The sequence below is a fragment of the Dermacentor albipictus genome, chromosome 7, assembly GCF_038994185.2.
Source record: "Dermacentor albipictus isolate Rhodes 1998 colony chromosome 7, USDA_Dalb.pri_finalv2, whole genome shotgun sequence".
Taxonomy (NCBI): domain Eukaryota; kingdom Metazoa; phylum Arthropoda; class Arachnida; order Ixodida; family Ixodidae; genus Dermacentor; species Dermacentor albipictus.
The window spans coordinates 47,857,791-47,875,155 of NC_091827.1; the positions used below are offsets into that span (position 1 = coordinate 47,857,791).

Here is a 17,365-nt window from a genome sequence, read left to right on the forward strand (position 1 = left end):
GAATGGGTGCCGAATCAGGTCGGGAGACAGAGCAGGCGGTAGAGATGCCAAAGATTGCAATTTCTTGCCGCACAACTGCTTGAATAACGGAAATACTGGGAGCTGCTTGGCCAAAGGTACCGTCAAGGGGCCGTGGATGAAGGGGGCTCAGACTCGCCGCTTAATCTCAAGGCAAATGATATGTGTGACGTTCTCTTGAAATGGTCGTGTGGCAGTAAGAGCGCAGCAAGAGGACGTGGCACGGACGTTGGGGAGCCGAGAAAAGTGTGGGACGACACGGCGGCTTTAGGCTACCTCGAAGCGGCGGCATTCTTTGACGATGGCGTCAACGGTAGAGACGTCGTTATAGACGAGCAAATTGAAGACGTCGTCCGCAATGCCTTTTAGGATATGGCCCACCTTGTCAACCTCAGTCATGTGCTCGTCGACTTTCTGGCAAAGGGCAAGCACTACCTTTATGTAGGAGACATATGATTCGGTTGACGACTGGACACGGGTGGCAAGCTCTTTTCCCGCAGCCTGTTGGCGACCTGACGGGTTGCCAACTAGGTCGCGAAGCCGCTCTTTTAAAACGTCCCAGCTGGAGAGCTCGACCACATGGGTGTGAAACCAGACAGGCGATGTCCCGTCCAGATAAAAGATCACATTGGCAAGCATGATGGTAGGGTCCCAGTGGTGGCTTTGGCTAACACGCTCATACATGCTGACCAAGTCATCGGCGTCAACGCCATTTTGGGCGGAGAATGTCCCAAGATCACGGAGACAAGGAACCGTAACGTACGTTCTGGATGGCGCCACAGGTGTAGTGGCGATCGAGTGGGTCCATTGGAAGCCATGGCTGTGATGAGGACGGTGCAGCCACTTCGGAGCTCCGTGGCGAGGACGGGGAACGTTCCACCTCCACCACAATATTACGTGAAGGACGAGTCAGTAAGACGAGCAACTATTTACAGGTTATATTTACAACAGTGGTTGCAGCACTGACCAGTTAGATTTACCGCCTGAGCTCAGTTCGTTCTTTCTCCTCTTTTCTGCAGTGACGGCACCCACATGCCTCGTTCAAACAAATGCCACACGCGTGTAGCAATACTCATTTGCTATCTATTTAACCAATGTGAAACTTCGCTGCAGTTAGCCCTTGGCATGAGAACACAGTTCGGTGAACTGCTGTGGAAGAACAGCCTTCTTGAGCAGCATACGAGGCAAGGATGATGCAAAACAAAAGTTGGGATGCAATTACCTTACATGGGAAGATAGCCTAACAATGGTCCGACTTCCCGTAGAAGTCTCGACTCAAAGCTTCTCCTCGACACACAATCCTTCAGTCTGAAGAAAAAACTGCACCTCAATAACAATCCTGGATTGCTATTGCTCCTCCGTGTAGGATTACTCCTACACGGAGGAGCTGCTTGAGAAAAGAAACTTCGGGCAGGTGTATTTTTGTGTAATCTCCATGAGCACCCGATCACAAAAATTTCCCTGAATAAATGCTTCGGAGTGCAGTGCATTTAAGTGCAGCGACTACTTCAGCTGCTAGGTGGAACTGCTATTGACTCCATTTATTTCAAATATTTAGATAGAACTCCGTTTATGCTTCAAATAAACAGCGCTTCATAATGCACATACCATTTTATGGCAGGAAATTGCTAAATATACATATACTAAAATGTGAACACAATTATATGTAAATTGTGATATCGGCTGTTCGTTATTTGAAAACTATTTGAAGTTCAATTTGATGCTGGCGCTATTCGATTCGGCCCCAAAAATCACTATGTGCACACACCTATTAGAATGCTACTTTTGTTATTGTTGCAACACGGCTAAAGAAACCGGCCAAACAGAGTCGCCTTACCTTGACTTTCTGCTGGTAGACCTCATCGTCCAGGGCGTACTCCTTCTCGAGGATGGCCAAATCCTGCTTCGTGTCTACCAGTGGTATGCGCTCGGCAATCTGCAGGACGGGACGTTGCCATGTGCACATGACTAAACTTGAACCCGGTGGAACACAGTGAGCCGTGATCATTGCACACACGAGAATAGTAAACCGCAGAAGCTGGGCGCTGGCTCATTGTTAACGCTCAAACACGACAGGGAAAAACTGGGACAGTGACAGACACAGGAACTGTCATTCCGAGAGAAAAAAAAAAACCCTGTGCCTCTCGCCAAAGAGCCTAGAATAAGGCACAAGTGTCTCACACGAAAACTTGCCAAGACACTTCAGATAAGTAAGTGCAAGAATGTAGAAGAATGCACAAGTGCCTCAATTCTTGTACAGTTGTCCACACTTGTGTCTAGAGCAGTGAATCGGTGCCGCTGCAATGCAACGGAACCAATACCTATGCATTGCTGGCACAATCGAGAGAATGTTTGCAGCAGCGGCAAGGGTGTGTGGGTAACACAATATTGAGTCCAGTAGCTTGAACCAAGCAGGCGCTGTGTTGATGCCCTTTCTCTGCTGTAGAGCGCAGCGTTTGAGTGCTCTAGACTGTTGACCGAAGTGTGAAATTTTGTACGTATTTGTGACAGGTGCCTCCCACAAGAACTCTCGTTCTCGCTCTTGTACGAGACGTGAGTGCATGCCTGTCTTATACTTGGACTTGTCACAAAGCCTTTGAATTTGCCTGAACATTTTTGCACTCGAGAGACAAGGACAACTCGGTGGGTACAGAAATACACCTGTGTGGTGGTTTTTTTTTCTGTTAATATTTTTTTTCTTGTTTCTTTCCTTTGTATACGGCTACTAACATGCACCATACAGTGGGATACCTGCCAGCTTGTGAACATTAAAATTCTGAATAGTCCTGCAAGAACTATATCCTGGGTCGGGACAGGGGGGATGGACGGCACGCATTTCTTTTTTTCAAAGTTTGCCCTCAGCTCAGTACCCACCTTTTGTTAGATATGCACACACTTTATACACGATTATTCACCTTTACACGCAGCACGTAAGCAGCATCAAACTTGGAACAGCAGACAAGGGTTAGGGTAACTGAAGATTTTGCATTTCTGTCCGTAACCACCCCATGAAACCTACAGGCATGAGTTCAAAGGGAGCAAAGGGAAAATTTTATTTTCTTATTTTCAATTTAGAAATATGGAAATGAAAGTGCACGTAAAGACAATTTGCCGCAGGTGGGAGCCTAACCCACGCCTTCCGGGAGGCATTACATGTATGGTGTTTAGGCAAGCTGCCACGGGACCATTATCCCGTCAAATTTCTTGGGTATTTGCTTATGTGTACTAAATATAGGCCTAGAAGTATTGGCCAGCAGCACTCCTGGCCATGGCGGCGGATATGAAACAATCTTTCAACCAGAGGCGTCACATAGTGCGCGGAGTCGGGAACGTTGCAGCACCCCTGCGCATACCCCCTCACTCACTGTTCTTTATGTATACATTTCAATCAAAAAGAACACTTCATCTCCCCTATGACTTGCCTGGATTCACTGTCTGCTGGCTTTGTGCAGCTGCAACTAACCAAAAAATTGAACTAAAAAAAAATCAAGCTCACGGCTCCCCTTATCCTTTTTGCTTGTTGCATAGTGATAGCCCCAAAAAATTTAAGTTTATAAGCCAGTTCCGTGCTCCCAAGTGTTATATGTGATGGCTGCCACAGGCACGAGTGGTGCTAGCTAACACTCCCAGTGTACACGCACAGATAGTGTACACACATCTAGTGTAAATATAGTGTACACACAAAGATACCCAAGAAAGTGCACAGGAGAACAGCTGCTGCTATAGCTCAATGATACTGCATTGCATGCATAATGTAAAACGAGTTTGACTCCTACCTGGAGCAAGTTATTGTTGTTCTTTTTTTTTGTCAGTTCATTATGTAAGGTTTATGGTGCGAAAGCAACTAAGGCTACGATGTGCCAGTTACATTCATCTCCCTTTTTATTATGATCATTTTTACATTTAAACTAAAGAGAAAGGTGTTTTCTTTGACTTCAGTGTCAGCTGGTGTCGTGTGCCTGTGTGCAACAGAAAATTAAGCCTCTTGCTTTTCTGTATTCTTTTTGCCCAGGTGATTTCACACATGCCAACCTACGACAGGCTTTACAACTTTTAAAGATCTTGTGAACACAGCACAGAAGGAGGGAGGCAGGGATAACCACATTATTTTTCTCAAAAGCTTAAGGGATACATATGCAGTTAACTATGGTTTGCCTTTATATGCAGCACACAAGAAGCAACAGACCTGGAATTCATGAGACTTGCTTTTTTATATAGAAATGACTTTTCAGCAACATTCCAGTTGTCAATCTGCGTGAACTCGCTGAAAGCAAGTAGCCCCCCCGTTGCATCCTTTGAACATTGGAAGACTTTCAACAGCACGATCGGAAATCAACAATCAAAACTTTTTTTTTGCAAATTAAGTTTTGCAAAACTGAACACAATGTTCATAAGGTCGTAGAATGAGCACAAATTCCTAAACTTCACAGAAAATTCGGGAGAGTTGGCAGGTATTAATTTTCTTTTTTTGCATTATTCAGGTGGCATGCGCAAGGCATAAGTTGTAAACGAAATTAACAGAACAGGCATTAAATAAATGCATGTCCTTAAACCTTGCCCTAATGACCCGCACGGTGAAGCACACACACTCAAAATGACACAGTATTTGTCGGCATGACAGGAGCATTACATACTCTCAACCAGGGTTGCCAGGTACAAAATGTGAAAAGTAGCCAAGAAATCTCGGAAAGTAGCCAGAAAAGTAGCCAACTTTGGCCACATAGAGAAATGTAGCCAAAAAAGTAGCCACGCTATGGAAAAACGTTGCATTTTCATTTATTATGCAACTCTGAAGACATTATCACAGTCAACACTTAAAGTTGCTTTTAGTAAATGCAGGAACATACAAAAATATTATGAAACGTGCATAAATGACTACAGCTAAGAGCGCTTTGATCAGCATGTAATATGACTAGAATATTATCACAAATCAGAATCACAGTGTAAATGTTTGAGTTAATCTTGGCGCACATTTCTCGAAGAAGTTCAAAGCTCTCGATCACTTTCGCGGTTATTTACGTGCGATATTGCGTCTTGGCATCGGACGCGTTGCAGGCCGTTTGCTACGCTCTGCAAAGTGAGATGCCCAGCCGCGCGAAATCTCGCAAAAGTGATCGTATTCCAGAAAACAGCTGCATGTTTTCAAGCTGGGAACACATAAATGGACCGACTAGGCCGAGAGCGCGCCGGCCAGACCGGCCGCTGACATTCTGGTAGCATGTTTACGTTTATCCCATGACCAGCTGTCCAAGTGTTCGATTTTGCAAACTTCGGGCAGCTTCGGGTTGTCTTAGGATCCCACCTCACGTTGCCTTCCCATCAGGACCGGCACTAGCTGGCTGCCGTCTGGCTGCCGTCTGGCTGCCGTCTGGCTGCCAGCGGGCTGCCAGAACTCCGAAAATCGAAGAAGCCCTATGTGTGGAAGGTGGAAGGCCTGACGCGGAACGTCAATGCGAAGATGGAACATGCTGTGACGTCACCAGTGCGAAATTCTTTGCATGAAATGAAAGCGCCAGTCTGATTGACAATGATGATGGACCAGCTTGAAATGATTTGAAGTGTCGTTGTTGCGGGTTGGCCTAAATATATGCTAATGTTGCTGCATAATATGAGCTACACAAGTTTCTATCCAATTATTACAATAGTCAAGCTATTTCAAAAGTAGCCAAAAAGGTAGCCAAGTAGCCAAGGAATTTTTTTCCCCGCCAACAGCCTCAAAAAGTAGACAATTTGGCGCAAAGTAGCCAAATCTGGCAACCCTGCTCTCAACAGTTTGTCCTAAGCATAAATGCCATCCGGTATGTGTGTGCCAGATTACAAGCAGGAATGTTGCGCCATTTGTCTACGGCAAGAAATCTTAAACGTGTTTCGCTGCTAATGCTATCACAAAATCAGCATTGGGAAAGAACAGTCACGAAATGTATAGAACACAAGATTCTCTCACCAAATTAGCTGCTTTGCTGAGAAAACCCCGTCCATTCTGGAATACCATTGATAACCTCGCGACAACCGCACAATGAGCAAGCTAGCGTCCAAGAAATAAATACTGTATTGGTAGCGGGTTTCGGCTCCTGTGAATCAGATGGTAGCATTGCGCTGGTTCAAACGGACTTGGCGCCGGGTTACTTGAAACAGCATATTCACTTGCATTGACTGCGTTTCATTGTACCAGCATACTCCCCAGAAGAAAACATTTGAACGCATCGGCAGACAGCAGCTATCGTTCAGTAAAATCAGCCGGCTTGCGAAAGATATCCAACGCGCCAGGACTCGGAAGCGGCTTGATCAAGCGCTCCGCGCCGACATGCAAAGTTTGAATGCCTTTCTGACAAATGACACGGCGATGCAACTCACCTCGCGCTCAATCTCTTTCTCCTGTGCAAGTATCGCTTCATCGTGATTCATATCTGAAAAAAAAAGGAGAGAAAACAAAAACGCTGTCAACGTGCGTGCGCGGATTGAGCGCCGTCACACAGCTTCGCACACAAGAACGATATGTTTCCTGTCATACAAATGACAGCAGATTAAATCGTACAGCACTCGCAGTGAGAATCACGTAAGGATTCGTCAGGGTTAAATGAAACGCGGACGTGAACGCTCGCTCCACAGCGAAAAAAATTAAATCGACCCCTCTATATCAAATGGAAGCACGGATTCAGGCTTAGGAAGCCGATACAATGGACGCCGAATAGCTCGGAGCAGCGCTAGGCGTTCATCTGCGCTGTAGGCTTTTTAGCTTCGAAATGCTACGTCCAGCGACAATTTAAAAAACAATGACCGCTGGTCACAACGTACCCGATATCACGTTATTCGAGGGAGATTTTGGGGCGGCTTGCCGCACATCATCAGCCATGTTTACGTTTGAAGGATTCATTTTCGAGTGGCGACATCTGCGCTCTGGCTGCCTGCTGGCGTCTGACGTTTCATTTCGGTTTCCGCGCGGCCGAAAACGAAGATACGGTAAAAGATCAGCCAGGTGAAAATGCCTTTATAAACGCCTGCTTGTTCGAATGTGTGAGAGCTTTTTGATATATTTTTCCCTATAGAAGGACGCTCATCTCGGTATAAATTTCTATTCAAACTGCATTTCAGCTGTCATCGTCATGTTTCAGTTTATAAACAGACGCGTTAATTAAGAACGCGCATCAGAAACGTGCGTCATTCCTACTCAATATAACACATTTGAAAATGAACACGGCAAGGCTTTTCTCAAAATTACACTGTCAATTTAATACCCGAAGATGATGCGGGGTATGGGTAGCTTCATATTTCTAACTATTTAATAAAATCTTTCACTTCTGGCTAGTGCGGACAATTCACACCTTTTATATTTCCCGAATGTTTCCACATTATTATGCAAAGTATGTGTGCGTTAAGGCAAGCCTTCAAGATGAAAGGCGCGCAAGCTTGCACGCCTCCAAATGGCCAAATGTATCAAAAGCGGCGCTGCTAAACATCATACTTCATGATGTGTCGTCGAGTTTTATGTAGTGGTCAAGTCTAGATAAATGAGCCGAAGGAACCGTCGTAAACAAAACACGCGTGTTCAGAGGAAAGCGCAACTTTGCGATTAAGCACTTCGGTCCGTTGGTGAAAGATGTGCGTGAACTTTTGTAGTAACAGCTCTCGATGTTGACGCAGCTCCGTGCCCGCCTCCCTCGTCTTTGTGAGAGATCCGTCGCTGTTAGCCGACGCCAAAATGCGACCTCGCTTTCGGAGACTGCGTTGCAAGACCGCAACAACGGCGCCGCGGAAACGGACAACGCGCGCCGCTTCAATCCCATCGGTGTGCAAATGCTGTCGCCGGCGCTGCATCGGCAAGTTTTCGGCGGCGTCTGCGACAAGCTCGATCGCGAAGCGGTTGACAGGAGCGTGCGCCACTTGAAAGAGCAAAAACTGTGGGGCCATACAACGACCCCGCTGCCCGACGTCGACTTCAAGCTTCCGCCTTTGCTGGGCTCTGATCTCGAAGAGCACTTCTTGGAGCTCGGCCGTCGCTATTCGAAGGACTACAGGCTAGCCGCGGAAGCGCTGAGCGCGACGACCTTGCCCCGCCTGCCGCCGCGCTGGAACTTCGCGCCGGGGTGGACCAAGTACCATAACGACGGGAGAGACGCGATCGTAGTCGACTACCCCGATGAGACGTCGCTCGTCTTCGACGTCGAGGTGTGCGTAAGAGAAGGGCACTTCCCGACGCTTGCGACGGCTGCTTCCGGCGACTGCTGGTACTCCTGGTGCAGTCCGCAGTTAGTCGGCGAGCGGTTCAGGTGGAAAGAGCGCGTCAAGTTGAGCGACCTCATACCCCTAGAAAGTACCACTGGCCCACATCAGTCGCCGGCGAGAATAATCGTCGGTCACAACGTCGGCTTCGACAGATCTTTCATTAGGGAGCAGTACATGATCGAAGGAAGTCGTCTGAGGTTTCTGGACACCATGTCCCTTCATATGTGCGTGTCCGGCTTGACGAGCTTCCAGCGAGCTCTTTCGATGGCTAGCAAGTCGGAGAAGTCGTCGGAAACGACAGCGGCCACGCGCGGTCCTCCGGTCGAATTGTGGGAGGACCTCAGCTCCCTCAACAATCTCGCCGCCGTTTACAAGCTCTATTCCGAAGGCAGCACGCTCAAAAAAGAGTCTAGGGACACTTTCGTGAACGGTACCTTACAGGACATTGCTGGCAACTTCCAGGAGCTGATGACTTACTGTGCCAATGACGTGGTCGCTACCCATCTGGTACTCGGGAAGCTTCTCCCGCTGTACTTCGAGCGGTTCCCACACCCAGTGTCATTTGCTGGCATGTTGGAGATGTCGACGGCATATCTTCCAGTGAATCAGAATTGGGAGCGTTACCTCAAAGAGGCGGACTCGATCTACGAGGACTACCAACAGGAGCTGAAGCAGATGCTGACAAGTATTGCCAATGGTGCATGCCGTCTGCTGCATGGGGAAGCATACAAGAAGGACCCATGGCTCTGGGACCTTGACTGGACAATTCAGAGCATCAGGATCAAAAAGACACCTGCAAAGGCTTCTTCAAAGAGCACAAAGGAGACCATGACATCCTCAAAGAAGCCATTGGCTCATGCGAGTGAGGCAGAAGCAGGCTCAGGAACCAGTTGCAAGAAAGCAGTTCCACCAAATTCATCTAGTTCGCAAAAGCCCTTGGAAAATTACTCAGAGCCATCCTCAAGGACAGCCTCACTTTCAGAGGCAGACCTTAACAGTAGCCCAGTTCCTACTGAAACAGAATTGCTGAAGCAAGTCCGGCACATCTTTGATACTTCAAAGCTGTTGTATAAGGTGCAGCCATTCATGCCTGGCTATCCTGCGTGGTACCGTGACTTCTGCACGAAGCCTCCCTCAAACCCCGAGGACAACCCAGACTGGGCTCCTGGGCCCTACCTAATAAGCACCCAAATGCGTTCAGTGCCAAAGCTGCTTAGGCTAAAGTGGGATGGTTATCCTGTTCACTATGATGAGAAGCATGGCTGGGGCTACTTGGTCCCAAAGGCTGGGAGCGACAAGTCCATAATTGTTTCTGCAGCTGTCAAGGAAGAAGCAGGCACAGACGAAAAAAAACCAAAGTTTCCTCTTGCAGAATTCTTGAAGGTTTGTGGCTACCAGAGGTGCTCTTCAGATAGTAGTGACACTGATTCAGCATGGAAAAAATTAGAGAAAATTCCAGAAGAAGGGGCAACAGAACTCTGGCGGAAAGTTCTGGGAGAAAAAAATGATACTCCACAACTGGAGGAAAACGCCGACACAGACATTGGCATTGAAGGGTGCAGCTTCTTTCGACTCCCACACAAGGATGGCCCTCACAAGAGAGTTGGAAACCCACTTGCCAAAGACTTTCTGCCCAAGGTTTCTGATGGAACCTTGCAATCAAGCGACAAACCAGAAGCCAATCAGGTGTTGTCGCTGAGCAAGATGATTTCGTATTGGAAGAACGCTCGTGATCGCATCATGGGACAGATGGTGGTGTGGTTCGACAGGGACGAACTGCCGACAACGTTCGAAGCTGATGAGCGTTCCGACTACGGCGTCATTCTGCCACGGATCATTCCGGCTGGCACAGTAACGAGACGAGGTGTCGAGACGACCTGGCTGACAGCCAGCAATGCTTACAAAGACCGTGTGGGTAGCGAGCTCAAGTGCATGATTCAGGCTCCCAAGGGTTACCACATTGTAGGTGCCGATGTAGACTCTCAGGAACTCTGGATTGCTTCCATTTTCGCCGATGCCCACTTTGCCGGCATGCACGGCTGCACAGCATTTGGGTGGATGACCCTCCAGGGTAACAAAGCAACTGGTACCGATATGCACAGCCGCATTGCTCATTCCGTCGGCATCAGTCGGGACCAAGCCAAAGTTATCAATTACGCCCGCATCTACGGTGCAGGGCTACCATTTGCGCAGCGCCTCTTCATGCAGTTCAATCACAGGCTGACCTCGCAGGAGGCCGCCTCCAAAGCAAAGATGATGTATGCCCAGACGAAAGGCGTAAGGGTGCACGCCGGCGAAAATGTCGGCGGCCAAACTGTCTACATCCAAGGTGCCCGCAAGGTCTGGTCTGGAGGAAGCGAATCCCACATGTTCAACAAACTCGAAGCGATTGCAAACTCAAAAGTTCCAAAGACTCCAGTTCTGGGTTGCTGCATCAGCCGTGCCTTGGAGCCTGCTGCTGTGAACACGAACTTCTTCAATAGCCGCATAAATTGGGTCGTGCAGAGCTCGGCGGTGGACTATCTTCACCTCATGCTCGTCACCATGAGGTGGCTCATGGAGGACTTTGCGATTCGCGGCCGCTTTGCCGTCAGCATCCACGATGAGGTGCGCTTCTTGGTTGCATCTGAGGACAGGTACAGGGCTGCCTTGGCACTGCAGGTGACCAATCTGCTCACACGCTCTTTTTTCGCTTGGAGACTGGGAATGCGGGACCTTCCCCAAAGTGTGGCTTTCTTCAGCAGCATCGAAGTTGACACTGTGCTGAGGAAAGAGGTGGACATGGATTGCGTGACGCCGTCGAATCCTCAGGGATTGAAAGAGGGCTATGGCATTGCTCCTGGTGAAGCGCTGGACATTTATGCAGTTCTTGAAAAGACAAAAGGGGGCTTCCTGTCACGTGAGGCTGAGTCAGCCTGATCACCTGTAATGTGTAATTAGCTACTTCCAGATTTTTTGTTTGCTTTCTTCTCTTAAGTTCTAGTCCATTTCACATGAGTAAGGCAAGTGTTCCTGTGTTCATATCGACTAACATCATGCTTCTAGGCGATTAAATGATGACTTTTGCAACTTCACTATATTTTGTGTTGCTAATTTGTTTACATTGCCGTCAGGCCAGGCCAATACTGATTAACGGGATGAAGCAGTGTAGGCGTTCTTAGGTAAATGACGAAACAGCTTCCCTAATAGATTTGTTGTGTTATTCAGCTTGCGTCTGTCACATCAATGATTCACACTTTTCTTGGGAAAATGCAAGGCTTTGACCACCGTGTGTGTTATAGCATCTGTATATTGATGTGGTAATCTACAGACTGCGCATTTAATGGTAACTGCATCTGCGATTTAGCAAGTGCATGCATGAGTAAAGTTGATGGTACTATTATCGAAACGGAACAGATGCGCGCTAAGTTGTACTTAATACAAGCCTATCTTTTTTATTTTCTTGCCTTTGTTCCAAGGGCACAATTTCGAATCTGGGTTGTCTCCTAGTAGCACAGCACCATCCCATGATGTATAACCTTCAGGCGTTGTGTTTGATGGTTAGGTTAAAATTGCAAACTTGTCTCTAAAAGCATCTACAACCCGCTCAGAAGTCACAACACGCTGTTCCTATGGTTGAAACTGCAACGCGGTCTTGGCACAAGCAGACCAGGCGAAAATGCTAGTGTTTTACCAGGTGTTTTATCGTAACAGTAACAATTCTTGATAAAATTTTACTAATGAACTTTATATTTAATTACTTACATATTGAAATACACAAATTGAAGCTGGTGGTTTCATGAGGCGCATACACTTGCAACAAATCTTGAATCTAGTACAAGTTTTGAGATAAGCGCAGAAAAATTCGCTGTAACGAGGTACGCAGTTCGACTTACCTTTAACAAGTGGTATTTTGATACACTGAAGCTCAAAAATTATGGGAACACCAATGCATTCCGTCGCAAACTTTGCGAATGCACACATCAAAACTGGCGTCATCTGCGGAATTCGTTTTAAGTAACTGTGACAGTAATTAATTTAAGTAATTAATTTTAAAAGTACTTTGGGAAATATGTTAATTATTGAAATACTCATACTGATTTCGCATGCAAATAATGCCTGCATCTGCAAGTAATCTAGCTCAAGAAGTATAATTGTGCTTCACGTTACGGGTGATTTTTAAAATATTCTTGTAATTGTAAAAAAAAATACCCTATATAGCGCAGGATTTCCATCCCACCTAATCGGGCAGGACAGATCGGATTGGCCAATACTCCAGAGTTGGTTCATACCATTACCACAAGGGGGGGGGGGGGGGCGGGTGGAGCAAAAATATATATATATATATATATATATATATATATATACGCGGTAAGGAGCACCACCAATGCAACCACAACCAACACACCTGGCTTGTACCTGTGCCTTGGTTGTTTGCCTTGTGTTTATAGTAGCGCAGTAAACCTGCATAATAGGGACATGTATGGTGGTTTCACAATGACCTTCACGCTGTTATCTGCATCTTTATTTATGGCAGAATTGATTGCTTGCGTGGGACTGGTCCTCTACCGTATGCAGTTCGGAGGCTTCAGAAGGCCATCGGAACATCACCGAAGGTCATGCATCATGTTTGCCGTCGCAGTAACATCTATTTGCTGCTGTTCTCCATGTGCAAGAAAATTCGGTAAAGGGATTCTAAAATAGCTCAATGTATCGCTAGTACTGGTGCTAGGAAATGGTGTTAAGCTTTAGGAGATATGATGAGCTGTCACCTTACCTTGTCATAGGTTTTGTGTTCTGCTTCCATTCGAAAGACACTGCAGAATCCAAACTTTAAAAAAAAAGTTTTTACTGAATTTACGTGCACTTCTGCCTGTGGTTTCACATAGCACACAAATGCTTTGGTGTGAGATACGTCTGGCTTGTTTAATGCACCACGGCTAAAAAAATGGCTCTTCACTCTGAGGGACCGCATATGCCGAGTGATCCTACGGGGTTGCTGCAACTGCAGTTATATAATTTACTCGCTCATCTTGCTGACGCTGCGCTAAGCAGTGAAAAAGTGGGTTTGTGTCTCTACGCTCTCAAAAAACATTAACAACGTTTGGGGGCTCATCTTGTCCTCGCGTAGCAATCGTCGTCTGTCTTGCTTGTGTTTACGTTTAAACTCTGCGCTTGCTGCTTTCCTGTCAAGAATGCCACGCCAAGCTGATGCGCACGTGCCGTTCGTGACCTTGAAGTACCAGACGCACAGCATTAAAGCACCTCCACTTGTGGTTACACAAAAAAGGAAATTTAGACTAGGTGCCGCAGTATCATTGTTTGGGGACAATTGACTCAAGCCCCAAAGGGTGAAAATTTATATTAAACAGTGTTTGGCTCAAAGCCATTAGGTTAGTCTTCTGAGCTGGCAGCTACTCCTATGCAGGCCTAGCAAAGAACGCTTTTGCGCTGCTGCACAAACTTCGCAAGCTTCACAAGCCATGGTCCCGTTTTCGGATTCCCTAGAGTACGCTCTCCAGAACGCCAGTGCATTTACATCCGGCTTTCCTGGCTGGAGCACAGTGCCGTGTGGTGCTGCGGGTCATTTGTGCCCTGTGTGAAAGTATCTATGCAACACCTCCCTCCATCCTTGTCACCGTTTCGGTGATTTGTAGACCTTCACAGTTGTGTAGGCTGCACATGGCACGAGTAGGTAGGTTCCACTGTGGCACTTAGCCATTGCAACCACACGGCATGGTTTGCATATCGTGACAACTTGTGCGGTTACGCCGCGCAGGTCACGCTTTCAGGGAACGTGAGAGGTCGCACGACCACACGTAGGGATAGGCGGCAGCTTTTGCTTGCAGTGGCAACATACTGAATGTTGCAGAAATGGGAGCACCATATGTGTGCGTGGAATATTGCTGCTAAACTGCTGGTCCTTTCGCATTTTACTTGGTTTTCCATCGGCATGACTGGTTTTTCCCGTTTCAGTGACCTATCGGCACACAATTTGCCAGTGTTCTAGTTAACCCTGAATTTCAACAATATAATCTGCATCGTAAGAGATGGCGTTTATGCATAGCAGACAACTGAACTTTCGCAAACGAATCCATTCTTGGTCCTTAAACTTTACTTAAAGCAGCGTGCATTTTATGGTCATCTAGCCTTCCACGTATTTCTGTGCTGTAGGCTATCAATATGCCATGCAAATAGATTATTTGAAACAACAACTCCATATGAAGATTTTATTTTCATGCTGATTTATAGTATCATAGGAAAAGTTGTTACTTGGCGAGTCGTCGCCTTTTTTTTTTTCACTTTCTTTGCATTTTGTACTAAGCCTTTTTTAATGACTGACGTTTGTGGGCACTATAAGCTTGCCTGGCCCATCCCTTGTAAATCCAAAGTGGGCGCCTTGCTAAAATTCTTTAATCTGCTTCAACTAAGCCCCCTTGATAAAACTAAAGATAGCGACATGCTTTATCTTGCCATTAAGTGAGTGCTGGCGTGGAGGTCCAGAGATTGTACACGTCCCTCTGACATGCCCCTGACGGTGGAGCGGAGTCACGTAATTGTGATGCCGCCGTCTCTGCGGAAATGTGTAAGCGTGGAGGAATCTGCGCCCTGGGGTCTGCACCTTTTGTTTTCATTTGTGTTTTGTTCTTCATTTTTATTTTTCACGTGTGCCGATACCATGGCAGTTGCTTTTAAGAGGAAGGTTTAGCAGCTTTGGTCGCTTTAGTTTGGGCCAACTCTGCTGCCACCTATGTATTCAAGTGCATGTAAAAATGCAGAAATGCTTTTGTGGGGAAATCTCGAGCGATGTCAATGAAATTTCTTGCATTTGAAGAATAAAGTAAAATTATATATAGTGACTGTAGAAGCAGAATTTTGATTTATGGCCTGGAATCTTCTAGAAGAGTTTGAGAAATTGTAAGCTTTAAGAAAAATTGGAAGCCCGAAGTTCCCAAATTTCTACCTCTGCTTTAAAAACATATATTGTATAGTTCTGTAAGCTGTACCCGTTAGGGCACCTAAAGCAGCCAAATTTGGTACATCAATTAATATCTTATGTGAACTTGTTACTCTGTTTTCAGGGGTTTTGTAAAAGTTCTATTCACATATTAGTCGTGTAGTTGAGAATAATGTATCGTACACCAACTTTCTTAGACGTGCTATTAGATGCTTTGCAGAATTGTGATATAGCCTTTTTCATAATTTTTTTTTACTGCGGATTTACAGTGTTGTAAACGTCATATTCCTGAAGACGTGATTTATCCAAACGCGAATTTCATTTTTCAAAAACTAGCAATTTTCAACAATTTTTGAGAAAAAAAATTTGTCTAAATCGAAAATTTGCTTCCAACAGCCAATATATCGTAACTTCTTCCTTTAAATGCAACATACCTCATCAAATTTATTTCAGTGGTTGCCGAGAAAAACGATTTCTCCGTCCATGTATTTAGCTAACGCTTCCTAACGCTAACGCGGTGACCGTGCATCTTGTGCAGCGTGTTCGCACGATTTAACTCTCAGTGGTGTGATTTCTCGTTCTGCTGTTGTAAATAAGCTGTTTATGCTTTCTCCTCCCCAACCTAAACTAACGCGGATGAGAACATCGGACATTTTCGAAAAGTGCAGCGTGATCGCACGATTTAACTCTCAGTGGTGTGATTTCTCTTGTTTTGCTGTTGTAAATAAGCTGTTTATGCTTTCTCTTCCCCAACCTAAACTAACGCGGATAAGAACGTCGGACATTTTCGAAAACTGCACCCCTTTGTGCGAGCGCGCTTTGCCTGCGTAACTACGCCTTCGTTGCCGCGAAAATAGCGTTGGCGCCATCTGTCATGTCTAAGACGAATCAGGGCATCCGAAATCGAGCGGAGCTCTGAGGCTACGGTCGAATGCACAGTGTTCATTGTGTCTATGGTAGATGGCGCCACGTTTAGTAGCATTCACATCGCCTGCACCCCATATGCTATCAAATTAGCTGTAGAAAAGCTTTAACTTTTCAAGTAGTTGTTTTTTTTCTTTCTCGTTTACTCTTTTGGCCCAACCGGGCAATGTGCGTCGTTCTGCCACTGCAATGGGATTTGACCTCAAGCATCATCATCACGTCGCAGCAGACGACGCCCCTTTCTTGGACTTATTGTGAACGGAACGGGCTAGTAATTCTCTCAAACATTTTATAAAACTAAATTGGCTACAATATACTATCTCTGGGCAAAGCTTGAGCACGAATAAACCATTGGGATACCAGCAAGAGCAATGACAGTATGCATTGTCATTTTCTGCCAGAGAAACAGCCAGTCTGCTTCGGAAATTGTGGACTGCTTAACTACAAAATCGAGTCCTTACGCCGTTCTTCAAGAAGAACGTGTTAAACAGCAAAGCACTAATGAAACCATGAATAAAACCTAGCGTTAGCAAAATTATGCAGTAGAATATTTCTATGTAGTGTCTCTGACGTCGTCCGGGCTTGTGGCGCAACGGATAACGCGTCTGACTACGGATCAGAAGATTCCAGGTTCGAATCCTGGCAAGCTCGTAACAATTTTTTTTTCTTATGTTATGCTTCATTATTATTTTATTCTTTTGCCAACTTTTCTTGCCCTCTGTTCACCTCATCTCGTATATGTGTTTCCGCCCTGCACCCTCCTCCTTTTCTTCGTCATGCCCTATCCGCATTTTTTTCTTTTAGCTTTCTGCGTGAAAAACTATCCTTAGCGTCATCAATTAGAAACCACGCGTTGTGGGAGACGCCCACTCCATGAGAGCCCAAAGCTCTCGTGGCCTGCAGGACCTGAATAAAGTTGATTTCCTTCCTTCCTACCGCAACTTTTATAGTATCCCCAAAGCAACACGGAGCCACCAAGGAGCACGTTGACAGAGCTGCAATCTTAGCAAGTCTGGCATAGATGTAACGAAAACATGTTATAGCATTATGGCTTATGTCTTAGAAGCCGTATAGTACTAATCCCACGCGCCTTGCTTTGGCACCGTTGTGTAGAGGAAGGAAGCCATTACTCGATCACGCTTCTGTCGCGTGCACGGGTGGTGCCGTTATCGCGCCACGAATGACGCAGTCCGAGCTAAATTTAACCACTCGCACGGAGTTCAGAGAGTACGGCAGTTAATACGTTTAGAGTTATCAGAGAGT

The 17,365-nt window shown here is 46.2% G+C and overlaps 2 protein-coding genes and 1 non-coding gene across 3 annotated transcripts in view; 2 read left to right on the top strand and 1 right to left on the bottom strand.

Moving 5' to 3' along the window:
- The window catches only part of LOC139047971 (ubiquitin thioesterase OTUB1), a 29,776-nt gene extending 22,779 nt beyond the window's left edge, over positions 1-6,997 (bottom strand). Inside the window, exons 1-3 of the mRNA XM_070522207.1 lie at positions 6,814-6,997; positions 6,373-6,425; positions 1,856-1,954 (exon numbers count right to left, since the gene is read on the bottom strand). Coding sequence (XP_070378308.1) covers positions 1,856-1,954; positions 6,373-6,425; positions 6,814-6,892 — 231 coding nt within the window. The 5' untranslated portion in view covers positions 6,893-6,997. The remainder of the gene's footprint in view (positions 1-1,855; positions 1,955-6,372; positions 6,426-6,813) is intronic.
- Positions 6,998-7,506: 509 nt separating this feature from the next.
- Positions 7,507-11,315, top strand: PolG1 (DNA polymerase gamma, catalytic subunit tam). Its single transcript, XM_070522208.1, has one exon. The coding sequence runs from the start codon at positions 7,648-7,650 to the stop codon at positions 11,158-11,160; it is 3,513 nt and encodes a 1,170-aa protein (XP_070378309.1). The 5' UTR covers positions 7,507-7,647; the 3' UTR covers positions 11,161-11,315.
- Positions 11,316-16,680: 5,365 nt separating this feature from the next.
- On the top strand, positions 16,681-16,753 carry TRNAR-ACG (transfer RNA arginine (anticodon ACG)). The gene has a single exon. It is a non-coding gene; the product is annotated as a tRNA-Arg (tRNA).
- The last annotated feature ends 612 nt before the right edge of the window (positions 16,754-17,365 follow it).